Source organism: Paralichthys olivaceus, chromosome 14, assembly GCF_024713975.1.
Source record: "Paralichthys olivaceus isolate ysfri-2021 chromosome 14, ASM2471397v2, whole genome shotgun sequence".
Classification (NCBI taxonomy): Eukaryota; Metazoa; Chordata; class Actinopteri; order Pleuronectiformes; family Paralichthyidae; genus Paralichthys; species Paralichthys olivaceus.
The window spans coordinates 2,663,907-2,690,633 of record NC_091106.1 but is presented as its reverse complement, the minus strand read 5'-3'; the positions used below and the strand labels follow the sequence as shown (position 1 = coordinate 2,690,633).

General features: G+C 40.8%; 1 protein-coding gene across 1 annotated transcript in view; it reads right to left on the bottom strand.

The window, feature by feature from the left end:
* Nucleotides 1-26,416, bottom strand: part of pdzd8 (PDZ domain containing 8) — a 43,404-nt gene extending 16,988 nt beyond the window's left edge. The window contains exons 1-3 of the mRNA XM_020094701.2: nucleotides 24,238-26,416; nucleotides 9,851-9,976; nucleotides 5,077-5,179 (exon numbers count right to left, since the gene is read on the bottom strand). Of these exons, the coding sequence (XP_019950260.2) occupies nucleotides 5,077-5,179; nucleotides 9,851-9,976; nucleotides 24,238-25,118 (1,110 nt within the window). The 5' untranslated portion in view covers nucleotides 25,119-26,416. The remainder of the gene's footprint in view (nucleotides 1-5,076; nucleotides 5,180-9,850; nucleotides 9,977-24,237) is intronic.
* Between the last annotated feature and the right edge of the window lie 311 nt (nucleotides 26,417-26,727).

The following is a 26,727-nucleotide window of genomic DNA, read 5'->3' as shown; positions in this document are numbered from 1 at the left end:
AAGCTATAGAGCTGTCAATAAACAAGGCCCCCGATTTAGAAGAAGGTTGCTGTGACAACAGCAGTAAGAAACTCATCAAACTGAAGCATGTTAATCCGATGCTTCTGACCTGAAGGTAAATGAGTGGCTGTGTAAATTGTTCTCAACCTAAACTTACGTGTGATAAGAAGCCGGCCATATTTCCTCTAATCTGACTTCTAATCACCGACGGTCCATGTTCACTGATGATAAATCACAGCGGCTTCAACTCTGGGAAACTGGATCATTTTGGGCCCTGGGCAACGACCCTGACCACACACAACATCCGATGGAACACAGCCATACACACACACACACACACACACACACACACACGCACACACACACGCACACACACGCACCTTTTTACACAAGACAAAACCACAAAGTGTAACCACCTTTTCAAGGCATGGAGCTGTAGTGTTTGTGCACACAAACACACACACACACACACACATTGAAAGTCCCTTCGGTCAAGCTGTCAGCAAGCATCAGCTCTCAGTGCAGACGATGGAATTGACTGGGCAGATGTGCAAACACGCCTGACAGAGCCCCACCCCTCCCCCACCCTCAACACACCATAATGAGTAATAAAAAAACAAAAAAACAGCCGCCCAGCCTCACACTGGCTTTCATTTAGCCTGTTGTGCAGATGCATGGACCAATGGGGGGGCAGGGTTACTTCTTTCTTTATATAATTATAATCCATTCAGAACTACTAGGTTTTATTGTCACCTCAAAACCCCAAATACACAAGGTCCAGACTGGATGTACTAGCACTGTCAATATAAAATACCTTTTTAAAATAGCTATTCTCAAACATATATTCTTAAAAATACAGATACATCATGTCCACATTGATTCCTATAATAGTATAAATGGCTCATTTCAGTCAGAGTCCCCAGTACTTAAATGATTGGGTATTTTCAGGGCTGAACATTTATAATTACACCTCACTTGTTTTGTTTTAACAATTCACAACTGTCCGAGGGCTAGCTTATTATTGATTTTGTATTAACTTAAGTATTTCAAAATCAAACGCAGGAAAAAAGCTTATGAAAAATGGACAACAGGAAAACCCAGTAACCCAGTGGCCTTTAGTGACCTCAGCCTGTGTCAGGTGATGTCCAGTGTATCTTCAGGACAAGGGCTGCTGAGAGCAAAGATGCAAAAGAGTCGAATGAACAGATAGACTTTCAGGAGGCTGGCTTTAGCAACCAGACAAGTGCACTAAAAACACAGGGCACCTAATTCGACCATGCTGTGTGAGAAACCAGGTAGCGGTCTACAGCCACCCTACATAATTGCATAGAAACATTGTGTGTCCCATTATAATGGAATCTAAGACCCAATAGAGCTCCCATGCCAACAACTACACCGCAAATACAAAATAAGGCTCCACTGACACACACATTTAAGGCATGATACGTATGATTAGTGTGTGAAGGAAGAGCTACTGTTCATAACACTGGTGGTGAGGCAATGATGACGACACAACCAGAGCTGGATAATGTCAAACATATCAGCAGCAGCTAATAATACGTGAGGTGGAGAAATAATATTTGGACACTGAAAACAACAGTGAGCAGCAGATTGCCTGTGAATAGCTCATTAAAAACCAGCCCGTGTCTCTCAGGCCCATTCATAACGTACCAATGATGGTATTGTGACTCTCTATTGTGTGTGCAACCAGAAACTAAACAGTCGATATGCAGCTGGACGATAGATTTGAACCGAGCCCTGAAAGGCATGTTGAAAACAGTCACCGTGGGACGACGGACACATGGTGCAGTGGAAAGCAGCAGCAAGTGGCTGGTGAAGTGAGAGAATATTCAAATGGTACGAAAACCATTAACATACACGAGACAAGCGGCTGTTTTCATAAGGGAAGCGAGGGGAGCTCATATCTTGCAATCACCAGGGGAGAAAAAGATGGCGAATTGACCTTTACCAGATGGTATAGCCTTTAATCCTCACTACGGAGTCCTGCTGGGGACATGCAGACTGGGGAAGTCTGATAAATAAGGCTCAAATGCCAGCGTGAATCTGCATCTCTATGCCTTTATTAACAAAAAAGGGAAACGAGTGCTTTGAAGTGGGTCCACTTGGAGGGGGCTGTGCGGATGGCTGCACTGGTCAAGTGTTGGGGGGGGGGGGGGGGGGGGATCAGTTCACATATTCATTACTTATTGGATTGCTGGCTGCACCTCTGCCTGACCGTGGTGTTCAATCAGTCCTGGAGGAAGGCCTGAAAATGTGTTTGTGTCGCATGTGTAAGTGCAACTACATGTTGTCATTAAATGCTGTTTGCTGCTGTTGTCCTAGCACATATTGTAGCAGTATAGCGGCATTTATTTCAGACTGTGAAAAATGCACTAAGGGCATGCCTGCATTCGGTGTTGATAAAAGACAGGAAGAAAATGTCGTTTCAAAATAAAACTTAACCAAAATCCATAGGACAGAATAACACCATTTTTTTTGTAAGTGTCATGACCTTTCCATCTGGCTGTGCTGCACATTTCTCTTCCTGTGCACTCATCATATTTCACGTGATCCTGCACAACAGTAAGAGCCAGTGGCTTGCTGAGATAAGATGGTTTTACCGGGACAATGAGACAACGTGGAAAAGCAAGCAGGTCCTCAGATGTCTGATCTGTACATTAGTGCTGATTTCAACGGAGTTCCTCATCTAATTCTTGTCTTATCTTTTAACACCTCATTAACATTATATCCAGGTTTTAATATGCAATTGTTCTTTTAATATTGTTCTATTGTGTTGTATAAATAAAACTGCCTCATCCAACATCCGGCTGTTGTGTGTTTTCTTTATTAGTGTGTTTTGACATTTTGACATGTTAATGCAAATGTTTGTGCTTAATCTCATGTATCTGATAATTCATTTATTTTATTTATTTTGTTTTATAAATGCCATTTTATACTCCAGTGATGATCGGAAGGGAAGAAACGCACCATCACGCTGTGTAAAGTCTCAGTTGATTTCCAACAACTTCAATTCATACTCATTTTTATTTGTATTTGCAAAGTAAATATTGAGTGTGCACAAACAGAATCACTGATCTGTTTTATTACAGTACAATAACCTGATGCTTCTGAGGGAGAGAAAGAAAAGATAGATCATTTGATCTCAACTAAAGACTTGATGTTTCACTGCCACCTGCTGGTGGAGGACCGAAATCGTCCGAGGTCATTAAACACAACATCAGAAAACAGTACAGGGCGATTACTGTTCAATAAAATCTTTGAGCTGCTGCAAATGTCATTCAGAAGTGTGTGACAGGACCAGCACCAGCAGAGCCAGTAATCAGGACTGACATTTCACTCTAAAACGGTCATTATTCACTTCCAAACAAGCCTGATGTGATAACTGTAATATCTCTAAATTGCGGCAATTAGAAAAGGTTTGCCGAAGGGGCCTCAACATTTTCTAGCCTCTGAAAATGTCAGCGATGGGAAATCTCATCAGTGGAAGGAAGATGAAAATAATTGTATTAATGTGTCAATTAGACCCAGGACTTTTCAGCAGGGCCACTGTTTAATTTTTTTCATATATTGTAAATTTTAGGTGCAGGGCTGTAGCAGAGATATCTCCAGTGTTAAACATATTTAATCTGATTCTCTGTCATCATCCTGTGTTTTTTGCATCATCCGCTGCGTCTCACAGATCACTCTCTCTCTCTCTCTAAGATACTCCCAAACCAAACAATACTCCATATATCACAGTAAATTACAATAAAGGTAAAGCTCAACATGTATGAAAGTGGATTAAATGCCAATTGCAACAATAATTACACCCCAGTAACAACATCAGCAGGGTTGCAGGCATATTAGATCATTTAATATGGGATGTGACAGTAATTGTGTTTTTGGTTTGAAGCCTTAAAACTGAATTTTATTGTGTGTGATGATGCAGATGGGAGTTATGATATTAAAAAGAAATAGAGTTTAGGGAGCAGACTTGTTTCCTATTATAACAAAACAATATCATTAGTTCATCATTTGACCTATAGAGGCAGCTTATAGCCACTGGCTTCAAATAATAACATTCTGATTTTCTGTCCACACATTTTAATCTTAATATCTATTGTAATCCCAGTCCATACTAACACGCCTGAAAACGCATATCACGTGACACGTGCACAGGGCGAGCACATGCCGGGATTCAGAGAAACCGTTTGGTTGTCAGTTGCAGTGTTTTTCAAGATTGCTCAAATAATAGTTTGTCTCCTATGCACGTAAACAGTTGTATCATTGTAAAATGCAGAATATAAATGTACAACAACTGTATGCAGAGACAAAAGGGTCAGACACACTGGTAACTGACTAAACATGTGTTCTACACACGTAGCCGAGGTCGATGGAGCTTGTTTTCTTCCGGAAGAGGGTCCCGATAAGAGTTGTGAAGTTGTGAGTCTTTGTGTGTGTCTACATCATCGTTTCCAAATATCTCCGTTTCTGCTCATCTATACTAAAATGGAACCCCTGAAGTTTTCAAACTAAAACACTGCCAGCAGCGTTTCTAAACTTCTCTGCTTTAACAGCACTAAAACTCCACAGTGCTGGTGTCCATGGAAACCAGTGGCTCATTGACACACTTCAAATCTGCCCGGTCTCCTGATAAATTAAAAAAATGTTTTTTTGAATCAAATTTTTACATTGAATCCAGTTTTCATCTGTGTATTGACGTGAGCAAACACTCGAAACCTTTCATTGACTCATTATTATGTTAATAAATGCAGGCTGAGGAAAATGTTATCACACAGATTTACAGGAGGACAGGACAGAGTTTGACTTCTTTTGGCTGTGGATTACGACTGTGCTTTACAATTCAATGGGATGCAGCAACCAATATGTGATCATTTTTATCCAAACACCTTTACAAGAAAGAGGAAGATGCTGGTGATTTTTAACGACCTAATTGTACTGAATTTCTGTGACACTGGACATGCTTCACATAGCACATCAAATATAATTACTACATACTTTTTAGTTTTCTGTATCTTAAGGCATGGTGCAGTGCATTGGTGAAGGAAAACCCACCCGTTTGATGGAGCTGCGAGTCTTCTCCTTCCACTGGTGGCTGCTCAGCTCCAGAGTGCAGTGAACATAGGTTTCTCTATCATAGGAGCCCAGGATGAACAGTCTGCAGGGGCGTGACACAAGACAAGTGAGAACCACAGTAACTATTACTGTGAGATTCACAATGTAACAAATCTTAAAAGCCTGAAAACCTATTTGTCTCCATCAGGCACATAAACACTTATAACATCCCATTTGACCCATAAAAAGTTTTCGGAGGCTGGAACAGTTTTGATTAAAACAAAACATACATCATATGGCACACAGGAGCATTTCATGGGGTGTTGAGGGGCCCCTGGCTAAATGGACTTGGTAGGAGGGCCAATATTGAACTGAATGGTTCAAAAGATGCTTTTATGATCAAAATGATAACTGTTAACTAAGTGCAAACACATACAGAATGTACAATACACACACGTTCAAGCTTTTGACAGATAGCTAGTGGCAGGGGGCCTCTTTAGGTGATTTATGATCATGGTGACCGTCACTGATTTTAAGACAAAACTGTCATTGCTGTGGAACCGTTATAATTTGGAAACATTAGGATCAACTTCTTGGGTTATCAAATCTGACCAGATCACACCAACACACTCCTGATGAAAACAACAATTATCCGTCATTATTGACTTGAGCTAATTCAGGAAAACCGCACTGAGCATGTTTATGTTGGGCCGTAAAAGTGTTGCTGCAACAACCAATGCTGCTGCTGCTACTCACCTCAGGGGTCACTGAGGACTAATAGCATTTTAAAATTAACTACAATAATTTATCTTTTGGAACAATTATGGCTTAAATTTGCCATCTTAAATTGTTTGTAAGAAAGTATTTGTGTGTTAAACTAATGCTCTTCCAAGTACTCTGTGAACACTGCTGTGATAATGATGGTTTCCTCTGAACACAAAGACATGCAGAAGTTCAGTGGTGAAGGTTTTCTTCTCACCATGATGTCAGAGAACAAAGAATATTCTTTAGGAGTAAGTCTGCATTTCAGAAATTACCTTGTGTTGGTTATTCCAATGTGGTTTATTTACTTGGACAGATATTTTTAGTTTATTTAAAGAGATTTTCTGGGCATTTAGACTTTATTCATCCAGGAGGTGTGTAAAAGGGGGTATGATAGTTGGGAACTGAACCTGTGACCACTGCAAAATGACTCAGGCATCTGTAAATGGGGCATTAGCAGATTTTTATAAAAATATTTTATTGTCAAAAATGTTTTCTGGTTTCTAAAAAACAGATGTAAGCTCAACTTTTTGCATTAACTTTCTGTCAGAACAGATTTTTGTCCAATACAACTAAGGGTCAGTTGATACCATCAGGAAATTAGTCTTGAATTCCAAAAGCCTGAAATCTTGAAACTATTCAAAACTCAAACATATCATGTATCACTGAAAATGTTTCGGTCTACTTGTTTGAGGGGTGAATGCTGCCCCCTACTGTGCTGAGGAGATCAATGCATGAGGCTACTTTCCTAATGTAACACTGACGAGTAGATATTCCCTGATTTTATCTTATAGTCATTAAAACTATGTGTAACTAAACATTTCAGGAATAACGTGACCAGTATGGTCATGTTGAGATGCATGTTGTCTATAAATATGTTTTAGCTGCTTATATCTCTAAGATTCCACAGAACGTGTTAAATGGGTGGATAGATCCCTCTGCTGGACACTTTGAGCACACTGCACCTGCTATGTGAAACACAGCAAACGTCTAACCATCACTTTTAAAGCAGTGAGACTGTGATACAATCTTATTTAATGTTTAAATTAGTAGGACTGGGAGGGCAGCCTCCAAACCTGCCTGAATAGAACAAGGTGATGTAAGAGGGACGAGGACGGGGAGAGACTCTGATTATAATGGGCAGGACATGAATTATTCATCGATGAGCCTGATCTGATCATCTTGTGGTCTACCCACATCAAAGCATGGTTCAAAACACACACAACGGTCTCCAGGGCAACAAAAGATAGACCTCTCCAACGGGATGACCCTGGACTTATTGATTTGTCTCATTGGCCAATTAAAATTTAAACATAGCCAGCTTTGGACAAAGAGGGAGTGTGTTTGTCTCAGAAAGAGGAGACTGGCGAGAAGGAGAGTGCACCGTCCATCGTAAAGGAGCTTTATAGATGCTAAAGGGTTTGAAGAAGTTATGTAACAGCAGCTGCCAGAAGAGTCACAAGGTGATGAGAAACAGTTCAAGTTAAGGTTACTTTTTTATATTCAGTGTTTCCTTCACGTTCAATATGCATGTTGGTGTCCTATCAGATACTGCTTATTTCCAACCACTAGTTTTATCTTGGTAAAATACTCATGCAGTGCCTGTCGCTAATGTGCCTGTTTGGAAAGGATTGCGTTAAAGCTCTGGTGCTACTTCAGAATTCTTCCTTGTCATTAGTGAGTCCTCCTCAAACAGTTCTACAATATGCTGTCACACTAACTTTTATAGTCAGTGTTTTTCATAGTCTGGCGGTGATTTTGATCCATGACATGGTTTGATCCAATTGTCGACCACTGCTCCAGTTTATCTGAAGACGTAGAAGGAGACAAGTTCAACTCAGTCCAGAGTACTGCCTCTTTATTCAGTTTGTATTAATATTAGATGTATCGTGTGTCCGAATCGCACCACATGTGACAGTGCACTTCCCTGGGCCATTAAGAATAGTGTGGAGCTGATCAGATGAACAGTTTGCGAAGCATATGTTCCACATAAAGAAATGCAGACAGATGTTTGTGGAAGTAGTAGGTAGATCCATTCTGCCACCACAGCAGAAATAGATCAAATTACTTCCCAACTTGTTATCTTGAGTGTAGCGTACGTATGTATTTATAAAACCATGTACTCAAGCATACAGTATATAGTGAAACACAGTGAGTAGAATGTAGAATGTCCATGTTTTTATTGGAGGGAATGTTTAATTATAATAAATGTACTTGTGAATTTTAGCTGAACAAACTCTGTTCTTTGTTTGAGCAGTAAGAAAAACTATGAGCTGCTTTGCAAAGATCCAATGCATAAGGGTACAGCTGACTATAAATGGCTATAGTCAGTTTGTATAGATGGAAGTGACAGGTCTTTGGGGCAAAGCTGTTCACAATGAGCAGATATAAAATATGTACAATGCCATTTTAAGAAAGCCCTGCAGTGGCACTGAAAGGAAACTTTAAATTTATGAATAAATATTTCTTTTCACTGTTTACGCTGTACACAAGTAAATCACAGCATTATCTATTCAAATTTGGGAGAGAATGTATATTTTGGTAAACTAAACATTAAATCTGCTTTACTGTAAAATAGGCAAAGCGATTTATTATTTTTGACTAACACCGAGCTCAAAATATCTAGATATAACATAGGATGATTTTCCTAGAGGCCAGCCAGGGAAAAACCACCCCACCCTAAAGATACACAAGAGGATGTGGACAGAGACAAAACATCCAACACATTCTTTAAATTATACACACAATAAAAGAAGTGCACATATGCATGTCAAAAATGGAAGATGCTAAATTGACGAGCTGGATTCAAACCAGCGAGCTTGCAGTCACAGGGCATGTGGCCACAGCAGTGGACAAGACCAGTCAGCTTTACATTGACATGAAAGGGCACTAAACATGAAGTGAGTTCTACACATAATCAATAAACAGCACTGAAGTCAGTAAGAGTGAATAACCTAATGACCTGCAAACACTAACCGTAATGAATCATTGTGATTAGGAAAAATGAGTTAATTAGGAGCACCTTTAAACATGCACCCAAGTCACTGGGGCTTGTGCCACTGAAAAGTATTTAAGTTCTAATATTCAACAAACAAAAGATTTTCATGAAGTCTAATCAAATATTTGGCAAATGTAGTTTGCACAGGACATATTACATTGAAACATTTATTTTCACAAATTTTAAGACTTTTTTGAATATTTTGACTTCCTTCTGTGCTTGATCGATCTTGTGAATTGTGAAAAAAAGCAAAGAGAGGGCCTTCATAATTGTCCACACTGCAATGAAGACATGGTTCATCGCCTTTCGCAAAATGATTTGAAAAAATAAGGAATTCTCTGTGACCTTCTGGAGATTCCTTAAAAAATTGCTGAAGTTTTGAATTCTGCTAAATCTTGCTCATTAAATGCCCAAATTTTGATCAGAAAAATATCAACAACTTGTGCCTGTTGACTAGGACACGACTTCATGGTTAAGAAGGTGTGGAGTCATTCATGACATATACACTTTATAAGTCTGGTTCCCTAAAGCTAGCATTACATGCATATTGAAGCTCAGAGACATAATTTCCCTGGAAAACACTAGAGGGGTGATGCATAGCCTGCACACAGTAATCTGTAATAAGGCCATTTCATAATGATGACATCATTTATACCATATGATGGCAAATGATTTAGATTTTTATAAAAACGACGACTTCACTTATCATATGGGATCATATAGCTTCCATTATCCATATTGTTTAGTTTAGTTTAGCCAATCAGCTAGGCGAGAGGCTGGCATAATTTAATGGGGAATCATTTTCTGATCAGTGTAAACTTTAGATTATGTCATTACTTGCAGACAAATCTTTGACACTTGTGTTTTTGGGAACATGTGTTTTTTGACCTTGATCTTTGACTGATCCAAAAGTAAATAATTTGAAGAGACAATCTGATGTCATAGTCAAACACAAATACCTTGCTTGACAATAATCATCATCGTATTATTAATTCAGAATTTAAAGTGTTTCACCTGCTACATTCAATGAGGGTGACTTTGAGTCTGCCTTCTCCCAGCTTGCTCTCCTGCACCGACAGGTCCAAATCACAGGCCGAACCCAGCGAAGGCTGCACTTGGAACGGGAAGAAGGGCTTGTATCTGGAGAAAGACACAGGAAACATCCAAACTCACTTTTAATTGAGAAACTTTGCTGACGTAAATCCACTGACTGTTCCAAACCTAACAAACATGACAGAAATACTTATAGGTTCAGTGTGTACAATTTAGTGATATCTAGTGGTGAAGTTGCACATTGCAGGTGATTACCCCTCACCTCACCCTCCCCTTCCAAACATGAGAGAGAACATTTAGACTTCAGTCGTCATAAAAACTTAAAAAGTGTTTGGTTTGTCCAGTTTTGAACATGGTGGCCTCTGTAGAGACGACCTGCTCCTGATGTAAATATAAAGTATTTAAATGTAAAGGATCCATTTTACGGTAAAGAATTTAGCTGAAACCCACTATTGAAAACATCACTAGGATTATTTTACATTCAATTTCTGCCAAAGATCCCTTTGACCTAAATATTACACACTGGACCTTTAAAGACAAATGTTGACAACAAAACAAGAGTTAGTCAGATGAGAACCTGTCCACCAGCTTTAAAAGGAATGAGCCAACACATGGTGAAGAATGTAACCTGAAGTAGTCAGAGGCAGTCAGGGCCACGACTTCTCTTGGGTGTGGTGCTTGGTGAAAAAGTGGCTCCTTGAGAACTGCAGCACTGACTCTTTATAAAAACAATCATTGTAATGTTAAAGCATGATAGCACACACCCATCCTTTTCTATTTTGGGCTCCTGGTGTTATTAGCCTGGGGCTCCAACTGCTCTAAATAGTGGACTATGTTCAGACAAGTCTCACACTTTACTGGGGAAACTGTCACCTACATACAGTTCCAAGTGACAGTCAGGTTTTTATGAATGGTCAATTTTCACAATTATGTCATGAAAACTTTGGCATGAACAGTGTTGAAGTTTTGTTTAGGGGGTATCCTTCACGTGCATAACCTGACAAACAATACTTATTCTTCTAATGATGACTTTGATAAACAAGCTCAGAAAGATATTGATGACAACAAACTGTATATTATCAATATCCCTTCAGAAATAAAATGTGAAGGATTAATAACACAATGTTAATTAGTTAACCAACAAAATCCAGGGGAAGACATCATAAATTGGTCCCCTATAGTAAAGGGGACTGGAGATTAGGACAGGCCTGTGGGTTTATGAAAGTGTGTGAGCTCAGACTGCTGATTCATGCCTTCATGCCTGGAAGCTGTCTCTTTCTTTCATTCTGTCCTTCGATCTTCCTGACAGCCGCTCACATGATCAACTTCAGGAATCAGAAGTCAGGAGGAGCAGTGTCGATGGTGAAGTTCTTCGGATGAGCGGTTGTCTCAAATTGTTAAAAAAAAAGAAACATTACATGACATGCGGTCAGGGCTGGGGCGACGCATCCACCGAACTGACATCATCGATTACAGCGACACGTCACAAAGATGGCTGACTGCTCAAAGCAAGCTGCAGCGACAAAAACCTCTGAAGTGTGTGTGTGTGTTTTAGACAGAGGCCTAAGCTCTGCAAATTGGAAATGGCTTATCACAGCAATACAACAGCTATGCAAGGTCAAGCATAAGCATTAGAGGCCTTAGAGTTGAACTCCATCAGTTTCATCTATGGCAGGGGAGTGTATTTGTCACAGCAATCCTTTTGAATTCTTATTTTCTGATCTGATAAAGAGGGTCTGTAATTATTATTATCATAGCACAGCCATGATGTGGAAATTAGATAATGATGATTGGATGATTGAATAAAATACTCCACTATTAATGTATCAACTAACAAGCATGTGTTGAACTCACACTGATCAAGTGCACTGGAAAAGGGGTAAATTCCTTGTTGGGTGTTGGCAGTGAAGACGCATAGCAAGTCAGAGAACTTTAAAGTCCAGCCTCTCGGCCCTTTACCCAATTCATTACTAAGGCTGCCAGGATGCCACAAATGAAAGTGAAACTTCTTTAATATAACAACATTTGGCTGCAGCAGAGCGGGCAGGCCTCCAGTCAGATCACAGCCCCTTTGGCCCCTGACAACAACAGCTGGTAAACAGCATTTTGTGATTAGCTGTGATTCCGAGGCGCTGTTCAAACCCGATATTTACGTCCACAGTGATCCATCGGACAGCTCTTAGTACCACAGACTGTAAATATAGATGCATGAAACTTCACTTATTCCTCCTTCTATCCAGAACTGAAGCCAAATTATCCTAGATTTAAAAAAAAGCTGCTCTCCTGTGGCGATGACAATGAGAGGGTGGAACTGGGTTGACAAGGTCTGAACGATACACACGCTTGACCAATCGCGAGTCAGTCTCAGCTCATAATCATGCTGTTTCCCCCGTTTCTATAACCCACAAATCCACTGAATACTGAAAGCAATTTTAAAGATTTTGGTAACAAAAAGTCTGATAAATGAACTGAGATTTGTCCTGTTTAGTGGCATCATGTGAACTCTGCTCATCAAACACACAAACCTCTGCTTCATCTCTGTTCTACTAACGTACGCTGCACAATGACATGTGGGAGTTATTCAGTCGGACATGTTGGACCTAAATCCTGACTGAAGAAGAAGAGCTACTTGTACAGGGTCACCTAGAGGTCAGTGCTCGGCAAAAATCATAATCACTATTATTTTGGTCAATATTGTCATCATAATTATTACTCAATGACTTTGATGGATGATCACACATTTAGTGAACTTTAAAGATAAATAAACTATTTTGGCGCCCATGTTAACAGATGAGAGTGTCTACTGGGGCTGGGCGATATGAATTCAAATCAATAATCCAACTTTTACCTCGATAACGATAAATGAACGACTCTGCTCCTCAGCTCTTTTCTAATCACTCACTGATCTTCATAGAAAACCTCATAATCTGCAGGGAAAACGTCTCTCCTGTCTGCAGGAGTGTGTATGTGTGTGTGTCTGCTCGTCCCTGTTGAGCTTCACACAAACTGATGATCACAGTTATTTAGTTATCAATCGATGAGGTCGGATCATGAATCCAGATCATTCCAGTTACTTGAATCCTGATGTCCTGGCTGTGCGCGTCACGTTATGTCTCATGTTGTGTGTGGCAGGAGAAGTGTGTGTGCGTAAAATGTTGGCATCTTTTTCAATGTGTTTAAATATGTCTCTCATAAACTCTAGGGTGAATCAAAAAAACACAAGTAAACTCCAAGGACTGTATGTGCCCTGATAACTTCTGATTAGTGATGGTGTTTAATGTTAACATTTGAAATGAGCGCAGGTCAACGGGGGAGTGAGGAGGGAGGACAATAATAAGGGTGATAGAGCATGGTACAAGGATACCAGACATGAAATGTGTGTCTGCTGCAATCCTGAAGCAGCGGGCCGCTGGAGAGTCCTGGCATTTATTTGAGTACACAGTCCAACTTTAAATCGAGGAAATACGGTCATAATACCAGAAACCTCACACAGCAGAACCGCATCGCAGTCAAGAGCTGCTCACGCAGGCAGTGTGGCCGGGGGAAGACCCAACAAGAGCCTTATTGCAAAATGAAATGCAGAATAATAATCTTTATATGTCTATTACTTGTTTTCATAATAGTTAGAAGCAATAATCCTAATTGAAATTCAATTAATGGCCCAGCCTTAATTCAATTCATCAGTGTTTATATATTTTACGTATCATACGATGGTAGAAATGTGACAGTAAGAGAAAAGCTTGACTGTAGCATCAAAAAAAAAAAGGAAACAAATCACATAGATGACACCGACAAAGATGTCAGGAGGGTCATAAGAGCTGACCGCTGTGTCCGTGTGTTGTAAACAAAATCCTGTGACGTATGCAGCAGAGTTAATGCGTCACTTCCTGCCTCTGTCTGCTGCACCCGGCTGCTCCACCTCTCGCCTGATTCATGCACAGGATTTGTTGCCGTCCACTGTTTATGTACAAATATTCATCCGCTTTAACTTTAATATACTCGTGGTGTTATTTTCCTAAGAGCAGTTTAACATAAGAAGGGTCACATTATCGGCCTCTTCGGTTTAAGCCTTTCAACATCTGTCAGCAGACATGACAGATGTTTCTGTCACACTTTATGAGCTGCAGCTAATAAATTAATGTGGTAAACTATCCAAACTGCAAAATGGAACTCGGTAACATTAAATTCTCTCAGCTAGCATGGTGTCCGTTACATACACTCATTATAAGACACCAGCATTGAGCTGTGTTAGCAGCTTGCTGGGTAGCCCAGTTCACAACTGATTTACTGCATGGATCCAAAGTAGGGTTATTAGCTGGCTAACAGCAGTCAGCATCTCCAAATGGATCATTCAGCTATGAACATCACATTAATATTTTAAGCTAATCACTTTAATGTCTGAAAAGCAGCTTATCAGTCTCTAAAACCATATGATTGGCTCAGAGACTGAAATGGATCATCAATAATCATCAACCAATGACAAATCAGCTGGAGTACGTCAGATAAATTAAAATATACCACATGTGACTAAGTACCGGTAGTTTATCTTTACCAACATATACAGGTGGACTATTATTTTTGACACAGTGAGACATATTAAGCGCACCACTGGTGGGTCTTGGTCCAAAAGTAACCTGCTAGCATTTTACCCTGATCTATCAATGTTCCAAAATCACATATTGTACCCTTGTATTCATTGGCTCAATGTTCCGGTCACCATTCGACATTACGTCATTTTACACTATCTGACTAATCTTTTACCATCAGCACCAATCCAACAATCAGAAGTCAATATTGCTGGGGTACATTTTCGTAAAAAGATTGTGATTTGGTTTGGGGTTGATTAAGGAGTCTTTATTGCTGCACTATTGATCTCCTCATAAAGCGTTTACTTAATTATTGATACATTATTATTGGTATTTTTAAATTAAATGAAGTACTTTTTCATAGTTTTATGTTGCTTTTGTAAATTCTTTTAAATTGGAACTTCTTGACGGGTTAATATTTAATTTGTAAATTATTTGTATAATTCCTCTTTTTATAGCCCATTATCATAACAATCCCTTACTTTGAAACGTAGTCTATTTATTGATATATTAAGAAATTAATTTGCTAACAAATGTACTAATGCCTATTTTTTGGGGGACACTTGCAACATGACTATTTCACCCAACAAGACAACAGCTAAACTGCAGATCAATGCTTGTGTCTCCTCCTGTCTGAGGTACAAACTGAGAGGAGGCTGAGCTAAAAAAGGAACTGGGCTCCCTCTCTCAAAATGGACAACTGTTTGCAGTAGTGCTATCATCTATCCCTTCTGACAGGAAATGACAGGAGGAAAGAGGTTAAAGAGGAACAACAGAAATCTACAGACAAACTACACAACAAACAGCTGGACGCCGTTTATGTGTGATTGTTCATGTCAAGCCCAGTTAATTATACTCCTTTCACACATTTTAAAACAGTTTGCAGTACCGTGTGTGTATGAATATCTTCAATTGTGCCTCTCGCATCATTTCCAGAACCCCCTCCATTAATCACATCTCTCCTGTCCTACAGCAGCGTCATCAGCTCCTGGTCAAATTGTTTTTAAGATTCTGCTCCTCACCTTTAAGGCCGTCCATAATCAAGCTCCTCTATACCTTTCTGAACTCCCTCACACCCTCCCGCACCCTCAGGTCTTCTTCTTCCATCACCTCGCTGTACCACCCGCAAGCTTGAGAACCATGGGATCTAATCTAGTGCCTTCAGCTGCTCTGCTCCCTGCCTCTGGAGCTCCCTCCACCTGACGTCCCTAACATTGACTCTCTCTCCCTTTTTAAATCCTATCTCAAAACCCATCTTTGTAAACTGGCATATTCAGTCACGCTGTTTTCCACTTAGCCGACCTACATGCTGTTTTATTCGCTGTTCATTTTATTGAACGTTTTGATACATAGTTTTTTGTTCTGTTTTGAACTCTGCCTTTTAAGGTGACCTTGAGTGCTGTGAAAGGCACCTTATTATTAGTAACTATTACACATTTCAGTATTTAATCTTGTACAGTCGGCATGTGGCTTGCAAAGAAACAAAAATTAAAAGAACATTGAAGAACTCGACTTACACTTTGAATAGTCTTTTAGATTTCAAGTGCTTTGACTGACCCACAGTGATCAGGAGATCAGGGCCAAGTCAAACAAACTATCTTTCCACTCCAGTCTCTCTATTTGAATAGGCATGCGGACATTGACTTTAGCCACATGTTGACAGTTGGCCTGAAGAGGAGCTGAGCGTATATAAACCACACTTGTGCGTCATATACACCAACTCTCATCAACTCTTTTACAAATATCTTTTTCAAATATCCTCTGACTATTTTTTTCAACAAGACTGCTTGATAAACAATATGCCTACTCACATACTCTATATTGACTTTACTGATAATAACTCCTCAATTCATTTAATTCCATGTTAAAAACTGTTTCATTCTAATCAATGTTGTAAATATTGTCATACTGCTGATGTTCTCAGTTACATGCAGCATCTATTGCACTTCAGTTTTTTGGTAGTTTGTTCCTTACTCTTGTTGTTGAGGGTTCAGGACAAAGTATGTCACACCTTGTTAAAGCCCTATGTGACAAATTGTGATTTGTGAATATGGGCTATACAAATAAAATTTGATTGATTAAAATATATTTGTCAAGACTTTAATGAATAATGTCCCCAATAAAATAAAAACAATGAGGGGCTTTACAAGTTCTGAACATGTGTCAACAGTTACTGGATGCGTGTCCTATCTACATTAGCGTAACATGGCAATAATCAACACTTTGAAAACATGACGAGTTGAATATGAAAATGCTTTACTCGTTCAAATCAGTATTTAGTTAACACAGCTACTGCTTTTATTGATATTCTTCTGTGATCGAAAATCTATTCATTTAGCATCCAGAAGTCCAGTGCTGTTATAAAGATGGAAAAATGGGTGAGTGAGGTAACAATGACTTCTTTGCTGAGGGTAGTAAACAAAACTTTACTTTAATACCTGGAGGCAGATCTAACAAAATCATTTCAAACACTTCTCTAATCTGTAGATCTGTAAAGTGATTTCTTATTTGGACGACTCCGTTCACTCCGTCATTCAGAGGTTTCTGTGATCCGACTATGGGTTTGCACAAAGTACTGAAGGACCCTCAAAGCGTCTTGGAAGCAGAAAAACAGGAGATTTTAAAGTCACAATTGGATTATGATGAAGAATGTTGACCTCATAAATTCCTTAAGCTACTTACACATGAGGGCTGATCTAAACTGATGTCTGTATCGCTAGTCTTTGCAGTTAAATCAAATGCAACACTATTCTTTCAGAGTATGACAGCCAACTCGTTCCAACATATTATCAGCTATTAAACCTACATATTAACTGATCCATCTCCATGGCAGCTCCATCTGAAAATGATGTGATATGATGTAAATCTCCACAAGCAGTCAGTACATTGACCAGATGTTGCTTTTAATCATAACGTCGAATATGCATATAAACCCAAAAGAGCTTCGACCATGAATCAAGCTGATGACCAAAGAAGATTACAGACACCTATACAGTTTTTTATTGCTCTGCTTCTCACTTAAACTGATTTTTTACTAGCTAATAGCGACCATACTTGATCGATGAAACTGGCCGTCTCCTCCTCTTCTCTAAGCTTCTGTAATTGCGACTTCAGGATGTCCACAAAACAAAAGCAGGGACCTTTATTTTATCTTTGAACACAGTATTCCCCAATAGCTGGAGTTGAGAGTCTCCATGGGTGCTGCACGGTGCTGTAATGCCTGGATTACCTCCAGTGGGCCACGGTCCCAGCCCCTCCCCTTTCAGTACCATCTGTGCCAAATCCCACAGTCCAGCTTTCATTCTCTCAGGCTGCTCTTCATTACATCATCGCATCACAGTCGCTCGCTCTGCGTGATCGTGGGTGATACGCATTCACACGCATGTTCAGAGTTCTTCTGTTTGCTGCAGTGCTCTCCCACACGACTCGAAGGCACGGAGTCTGTGGCAGTACTGTTCTCAAATGGTTTAACTTGTTGACCAGCAGTCCAACAATATGAGTTTTTTTTAGAGATAATTTACTTTACTTGAGAAATTACAGTTTCTTGATTGTGAAGATATAATGCTTTTATCTTAATTCAATCAGTGTCAACTGAATATCTAGTTACTGGGTGATGAACAGACAAAACACCAGGAAAGTAACTTTTCAACTGTTTCCTTAATCTTTATCATGGACCAAACAGTTAAATCTATTATTTGATAAAACAATTCAGGTTAATCAGTAATAAAAATGATCACTATAGCTGGATGCCTAATTTGATTTCCAATCTCATGAGAAAGAGAAAAGAATAAAATCCTATCAATGAAGAAGCTAAAACCAGCTCAACATTCAAAGTCAGACCTCTTAGCTTCAAACCCTAAAACGCAGCAAAGTGCAGAGTAGTTTTCTCTATTTTTCACTCAATAACAATACAATTCTGACGTCTCAATATGAATCTGAGATTACCAACAATTTGGCAGAGCCCAGTATATAAACACTTCAAAAATAAATATAACAAATACTGTAGAATTGTAGTCGATTCATATCTGCAGTCATATTAGACTCCTACGTGCCATGACATAACCAACACCCTGTGAATGTAGCCGAGGCTCTGCGCAGACCTGGTGTTAACATCCATCCTGAGTGAGCCGATCGCAAGTGGACTGCTCAGTACAGTACAGGCGTGAACAAACCCAAAACACACTGAGATCCCGTCACTCAGACCACATTAAGAGGTGGTCTGTGACGGATGAGGCCACCTTCTTTTGCCTGTGTGGACTCATACTATACTGACGGACCACCTACTCAGCTGACTTCCTCTGACCTGCCAGTTTCCTGATGAACCAAAAACAACATTGAATGTGTGGTCGCCACCACCACCACAATGCCAGTGCATTGATTCTCTCAGCATCTTGCCCAGCTCTCTCTCTCTCTCTCTGAAACACACACACAGACAATGGACCACTCTGTCATATAGTCAGACTGACTGAAAACAACATAGTTTGGTCTTCGGGAACAGAAATGATTTACTTGTGTATTTGCATTTAGAACAGGGAAGTGAGAGCCAATCCCAGTGGTCACTGGAGACACATTCAGGACACACTAAGGCAGGGGTCACCGACCTTTTTGAAACTGAGAGCTACTTCATGGGTACTGAGTCATACGAAGGGCTACCAGTTTGATCCACTCTTCTGAAATAACACATTTGCTCAGTTTACCTTTATATGCCTATATTATTATTAATGACAAATGATACTCATCTATGTGAAGACACTGACCACGTTAATGATTTCTCACAATAATTATCAACAATGACTTAACAAGGTGGGAAACAGATAATATCAATATTCAACACTTTATTTCTATTAATCTCAGCAATTGTTTAAATTTAACACTTAAACACTGACAAACCCTTTTAACAAATTGTAGTCAATAGTCAACTTCAATATGAGAATAAAAATCTGACAGTATAAAAAATTAATAATAAAATTTAATTAGAAACGCATATCAAATTTTAGACACAGCTCACTGGTGGGTTGTGTTATTTTTAGAACAGGCCTGCGGGCGACTCATGTGGTCCTTGGGGGCGACCTGGTGCCCGCGGGCACCGTGTTGGTGACCCCTGCTCTAAGGCCATGTGAGAGCTGACGCATGTGTGATCCGATCACCTGAGTTGCATGTTAGAACCAGGACCTACATGTCTTGACGTTTTGGACAAAGACAGGGGTGAAACAGTTTGCATGGGAGCAGGCAGGAAATACTGCACTGTGATAACTGACAGGAAATGACATAATCAGCCAGTCTTCCCCCTGACAACCGACAGCACTGGCCGCAGTCAGGTTCACGTCGGTCTTGTTGGCGTGCTGCTGTGAGAAAGCCACCACTGTTCACCAGAGGACAGCTGAGACATGAGTGAGGACTGTCTTTATAAGACATGCTTATATGGAAGATGCCTCAAGTTCATGTTACTCTGGCCAATGGAATTTCAGCTGTGTCTGTCTCCACTATATTTCTACTACCCGACTGCTCCCTAGTTCCATCTGAACCTTATTTTAATTAGGTAAGACAGTGAAATAAAAACCTAATAAAACATGTTTCTCTTCTTTATTATTACATTTGCTCTCTCTCATGAGCGCTTTCTACTTCCTTTTTTTCTCTTTCCATTTCTCGCACTTCTTCAAACTAAATTCCCTTTCCCACTTTCAGCTGATTTGTCCCCTTTGGACATTTTCATAATTCATTGTGCTCTGAATCATAGTGGTTTTATGTATGGGTTTTTATTCTCTAACCGATAAATTAAGTAAAAAAAGATACCGATGTCTATAAAGTCGGTTACAGGAAGTACACAGGCCCTTGCTATGTAAAGTGCCTTGATAATGTATGTTGTAATTTGGCACAATAAAAATAGAACTGAATTTAACGTCCAACCATCAAAATGGCAGTCAGCTGTGTGTTAACTGTTCCTGAATGAGCAGGGCACAGTGACACGGTGGTTATCAAGGCAAAGATACAAGAGCACTTTCAAGGTACTGAATTTTAGAACAGTATGGCGAGTCATGAAAATATAGAAACAACACAGTACAGCTGTAAAACTGCAACAGCATGTCTTCCTGGCTGAACCACGTTGTGTGTTAAGCTGTTTTCAGACATGACCACCGGGTAAAATCGGGAGCATTGGCTTCGGAGTTTACCCAGAGTTTGCCTTTTACACACGTGAGGTTTTCTGCACTGACATATTCACAACAGCACCAAATCCTCCTCAGGCAAGAGATGGAGCAGCTGGATGCAGCAAACAGAGACAGGAAGTGACGTATTAACTCTGCTGCAGAGATCACGTGATATTGTTTCCAGCACAACACTTACAGCCACCGTCAGTGACTTTTTACGTTTTTATGACGCCGCATTTTCCCCAGGAGATATCGGTTTTCTTTGAATTTTTGCATCTGTCGCACATCAGAAGCGTCATCAACCCCCCTCACACATCGATTTCTCCTGAATTTCTACAGACATTCTACTAGGAGGCCAGGCAGATAAAGTCTGTAGAAACTGCAGGGCGTCTCACTCAGACATTTGCGTTCACACAGGCACCTCTTCTACAGAAAATACAGAGGAATTGTGGAGTCCAGTGCATGTCTGAAAGCAGCTTTAGTGTGTGTCTAAAGTGTTTAGTGTGAGCAACTGTTGCCTGGGTGCTTCACCAGTAGCAGCTTTATGGCAGAAACCACTGTTGAAAAAAAACCTCTCACATGACATTTGGACTATTGCTGGAAGGGAAACTGGAAGGAGGCTCTGCTGAGAGCTTTTAAGTCCTTGCACTCAATGCTGTTTGGCACAAGTCGACCAGCACGTACCAGCACAAAATGCACTATTATAGAGCTGAAACAATCATTTCACCACAGTAAAGGCGGACTGAACAGTGAACAGAATCTGCAACAAAGACGTTTATGTGCATTTTGCACGTAGAAGGTGCTTTTTGGTTCATACACACTTGGTTGGAAGTTTTATAGGCAAGTGTGAAAGCACTGTCTTTGAATGGATGGAGGGCTGGAAGGTTACTCAGCTACTTAAGTGAAATTCGGCAACTGTAAGAGCTTGTTTTTAGGATCACATGATCACACACACTCAAGTGCACACTGAAAGACAGGTACACAGAGAGGGCCAGTGATTAGTCCAGTTCACCCTGCCCGCCGAGGACGTGGAACCTTTTATGGTTTATTTGACGGTTCATGAGTTCCCAGATGGACAGTCTGACTATGACAGACGGCTCCATTGTAAATATGTTTGTGAGCGAGAGCGAGACCGAGAGAGCGAAAGTGAGCTACAGCTGGGTTAGGAAGGCCATAGTGAGTCCATGTGCAGCATATAGGTCAACAATGAAGCAATGAGACAAATATTCAGGTTCATTATGAGTCTGTGGTGGGACAAATTAAAAGCAACTGAAGGGTTCTGAAAGCAAACGCTCTGAGATGCAATACTGCCTGTAAACACCTCCCAGTGACATCATAAACAAACTTCGTGCCAGTTCTTTTTAAAGGAGCAACAATCAATGTGGAAACCAAACTGTGTATGTGGCAGTCAAATTTAAAGGACTGGCCTTACTGTTTCAGCCCAGCCATAAACCTAGCTGATTGTATGTTGTGTAAGACGAGCTTCTACATCTCATATTTGTAAAGATAGTGAAGCTACAGAAAAAAGGAAACATGACCATGGGACACACTATTACCAGTTTTTCTTTTAAATGACAAACAGATTTTAACTTAAGGACCTTGCTGGCTTCTTACCAGAGCTTTCAACTGCTTCTCGCAGTCTTCAGGTGTTTGCTTAGTTGCCATGGAGACGACAATGAAGCAAAAAGACTATCTCCATGACAACTGAGAAAACTACATCTGCCAATGACTGCACGTGGGATGTGGTTGAAAGTCACATAAAAATAAAAAGATATATAAAAATAGTCAATAACTGGACCAAACCTGTGAACAACAATATACTCTCAGTTCAGCTCTGGGAAAAATTGAAAAATCAATTTCCATAACAACGATGCAAACTCATGAGCTGATTGTTGTGATGCAGTCAAAAGCTCCCAGAGAGCTACTGAGTGAGCCTTATGGTGAAAGTGTTTTTATCAAGAAACATCACGTTAGATCACTAACCGATTCCATTACCGAGGTCATTATCTTTACAGAAGAGTAGCAAACTCAAGTGAATCTACTGATAAAGACCATTGTGTGCAATTTACTAATTATGAATTTAAAAAATGTGAGGGTTATGCAGAGGAAACATTTCGAAGGATAGAGTAACACATAATACTGGCATGTACTGTCACTGAAACTAAACGCCTTTTTGTTTATCTGACATTCATAAGAACCAACTGCTCCGCAACTGAGCTCAAATAGAAATGAAGGAGCGATTAAAGGACACAAACAAATTCCCAGTTTCAATCATGTGTTAATTGTTAATTAAACTCTTGTTATTTGCCAAATACATATCCAAAAACAATATCATAGTATTCTTACATCTAAATCCCTAAGTCTTTTCTCTTCCTGTAAAACAGGACGTTTACTCATTCCGTGTCCAATGAGAATTCTTTCTGGGAATTTCAGCTCCCTCCCCGTGACTTCAGAACTCTGCTAGTTAGCGACTGTCATACAGGGACCCACGCTGTCCGCTAAATTCAGTGTAGACGAAGATTGTGATGAGAAGTCCTCAACAACAGAGAGGTGGGTTTTCACCATGACTTTGTTGTTGTTAATGTTGAGCTGCTCGTTTCGGTCACCTCTGCTACAGTGGTGTGATGCATGTGCAACGCTACTGGCTGCTGCAAATGCCAATCAATACCCATGACAATTCCATCCATAGCTTTGTGTTGAGGAAGCCACTCTAACATCCTGTTCTTTAACTCCTGGAGGGGATGGAAAATAATTTAGGAGGCAGAGCAGCATCTCTAGTGCTTTTTTTTTTTATATTCAACTTTGGCAGTAGTTCAGATTCTTGAGGCGATCATTGGTCTCGTGATTTGAGCTGCCCTCTCTTGATTAACTACCAGTGAGACAAAAGTGAATGATGTTATTTAAAAAAAAAAACAATTTCAAGCACTTGTAGCCTATTGTCATAATGAACATTTCTAGATTTTGGTTTTGGAAGAATGTTTTCCAAATGATGACCTCCAGCTCTTTCCCTCATTCTGTAAGTTGGGACAAATGCAACAATAATTACGTTATTGTTGATAGAGCTAGTGGCACGGTCTTTACAGAAGAGTACTTCACAAATCATAGGTCTAATCGTCTATTCTCTCAGTTCGACCAGGATGAATGGATGGATGGTAGTCTGTTCTTTTAATGCACTCAGCTTTGCTGTTTGACATCAATCCAGCACTGTGAAACTTGGTGTACAAGATGTTGACTGGTATAGAGCACGTATTATTTCTAAACCCTGCCTCTCACCCAATATCAGCTGGGATTGGCTGTAGCTCCCCCTGCAACCATCAGAGGATAAACAGAGTAGATCATAAATGCATGAATGGAGGGATGAAGTCGTTTCTGTTAATTCACTCAGTTTTGCTGGGTGACACAAAATCAGCAGTGGGATTGTGTGCATTAGACGTTGGTATAGATCATGTGTTATCTGTGGTTCTGTGTTCTTGTGTAGGATAATGTGCAACATGCATGTTGTGAACGTGAGCATCTGTTCTGGTGAGTGGCTCGGTCTGTGTTGGTGTGACTTCCTTCAGCTGCTGCTCTCTGTAGTCCGACACGCTGAGCAGTGCCTTTGCTTGCAGGGACCCACCTGATTTTGTAGTTGGGAAGCGTGTGTTTCTTTTTGATCACCCTCTTCAGCTGGTTGACTATGATGGAGGTGAGCTGAGGCAGCGGTCTGCCCTCGAACTGAGACTTCACCTCGAAGTCCACGAGCGGGTCCTCCAGGAAGGAGAAGGACCAGTGGGAGAAGGGCATGCGCGTGAACTGCAGCCTCAGCCTGCCCACCACGCGCCGCATCTTCACGAACAGGTAGGCAGACTTCCCGAACACCAGCTCCACGTCGATGGCGAGGTGGAAGCCGCCATTGTACTCGATGTCCACCTCGAAGTTGAGCTCCTCCGGCATGCCGTCCTCGTTCAAATGCACCGGCTTCATGAGGGTGGCGGTTTTGAAGACGGGCAGAGAATTGCCCAGGGAGATGTCTCTGAGGCTGAGCCCCTCCAGGAGGCGACCCGCCGTCTTGGTCTGCAGCAGCTCCTCAAACTCCACCTTGATCTTTTTGGTGAGCCAGTGTCGGACCACCGGGGTGTCGCGCAGCTCCCTGAACAGGAAGAGAAAAATCGCGTTGAGGAAATTGCACGTCTCGGGTTTGTTTGCGTCCCCGTGCTCGCTGTGTGTCGGCGGCTGTTTGGGGCTGCCGGTGACAGCCGCTTCCTGCTGCCGCGCCGAGGCGGCCTCCTGCTGCCTGTGAACGGCGGCGCCGGCGGCTGCCGTGTTGTCCTGCTGCTGCTGTCCCGCCTCGGCATGTTGGGCATTAAAGTAATCCCTCAGTGCGTTTTCAGGCACCACTTTCACATACTGCACCGTCCTGCCCGCGGGCTCCGGGCTCCTCCGGTAGATCAGCAAGAACTGAACTATCAGCGTGACGACTGCTCCGGAGAACACGGAAATGAGGATCAGGTAAATCATCTCGAGCAGCTGCCCCGACGCCCGTCTCGGAGTCACGGTGTGTTCATGCCCCAAAGGTTTAGTCGCGCGAACAAAGCAAGTTCCACCTGGTCGCTCTCAAAGCTGCCATATCATCTGCTTCTTCCCTGAGCCTCGCTCGCTGCACCTGATTGGACGAGACGCTCACGTCCGCGTGCGTAATGACGCAGTGAGTGTGTTTCTTTCGATGCGTTCAAGTCATGGCGGATTCCCCGCTGCGCCCCCTCCGTCGAACTGCCGCTGACCAGTGAATGGTCCCTGACGACAAGTGGGGGAGACAGACACAGAATCGCTGTAATTGTGTCTGATAAACACAGAATGTCCCCTCAGGTGAAAGACTTCCTGACGAGCCCCCGGTCACTCCAACATGGCAGCAGGTTCACACACTATTGCGCAAACACCAGCTCTTTCGTCAATAACTTGCAGTTCAAATGATTTCTCCCATCATATTAGTTATTGTCACGTTATAATGACTGTTTTCCAATTTAATTAGAAACTTTTCGTCTTTTATCCAGCAACATATCACTCTTATGTCTTGTTATGGCAGAGGGAAGGACCCTGGACGAACCAGCAGCCTCTGCGCAACACCTCCATCAGGCAGAGGAGTGTGTTCAGTGGCAGACTGCTGTCTCAGTCCTGCTCCACAAACAGACTTAACAACTCTTACGTCCTCCTGCTCATCAGACTGTACAGCTCTCAGTGATGGCAGGAGGCACAATAGACAATGGACTAATCTCTCTGCACAACTTCCTGGACTCTCTGTCATTGCCATGTCTGACTACCTCTGCTACATGCTGTGATTGTGACTTTCATTCATTCATTCATTTCATTCATCTGTTTACAGCCTAATTGAATTTAATTGCACACGGTCCTTTATCCCAATTTCTCCCAATCTTCTACAGTCACTTTATATTTCTAATATAGTTTATAGTTGTATAAAACATTTTTATTTCTTTAGTTACCTTCTAGTTTTTATATAGTTTTTGTATAGACTTTTAGCACGGGTTAACTTAACACAGTTCTATATTTATTTTCTATGCACATTTTCTCCAAATATTTAATATTCCTGCCCATTTTTAATTCCTCTGTATATATTGAATTCCTATGCAAATGTTTAATTCCTCTGTACACATTTAAATTCATATTCATCTCAGGCCAATTTCTACATATGGTTACTGTTTTTATAAGTTAACTCTAATGCATAAGTCAAGTCTAATGTATGTTCAATGTAAGTTACTGCCGCTGGATGCTTGAATTTCCTTCAGGATCAATAAAGTATCTATCTATCTATCTATCTTTCTATCTTTCTATATAAGAAGTCAGGATTATGCAATACCAAGTTGTCAACAGCTAACCAACATCTCATTCAAACAACAGAAGAATAAACCATTAAGTTACAACAATGTCATTTTTAAGAAAGTGAATAAATTATAAAATACAAAATTATATGTGTAAAATTTTCTTCATGATTGGGGGAGGAAGCAGAAATATTTTCTCTTCATCCAAAATGCTTTGGAGAGGTTCAGGTGCATTCATGTACCACGATGCTCAGAGTAAGTTAGAATGGAGAAAAGAACCACACAGTGCTTCA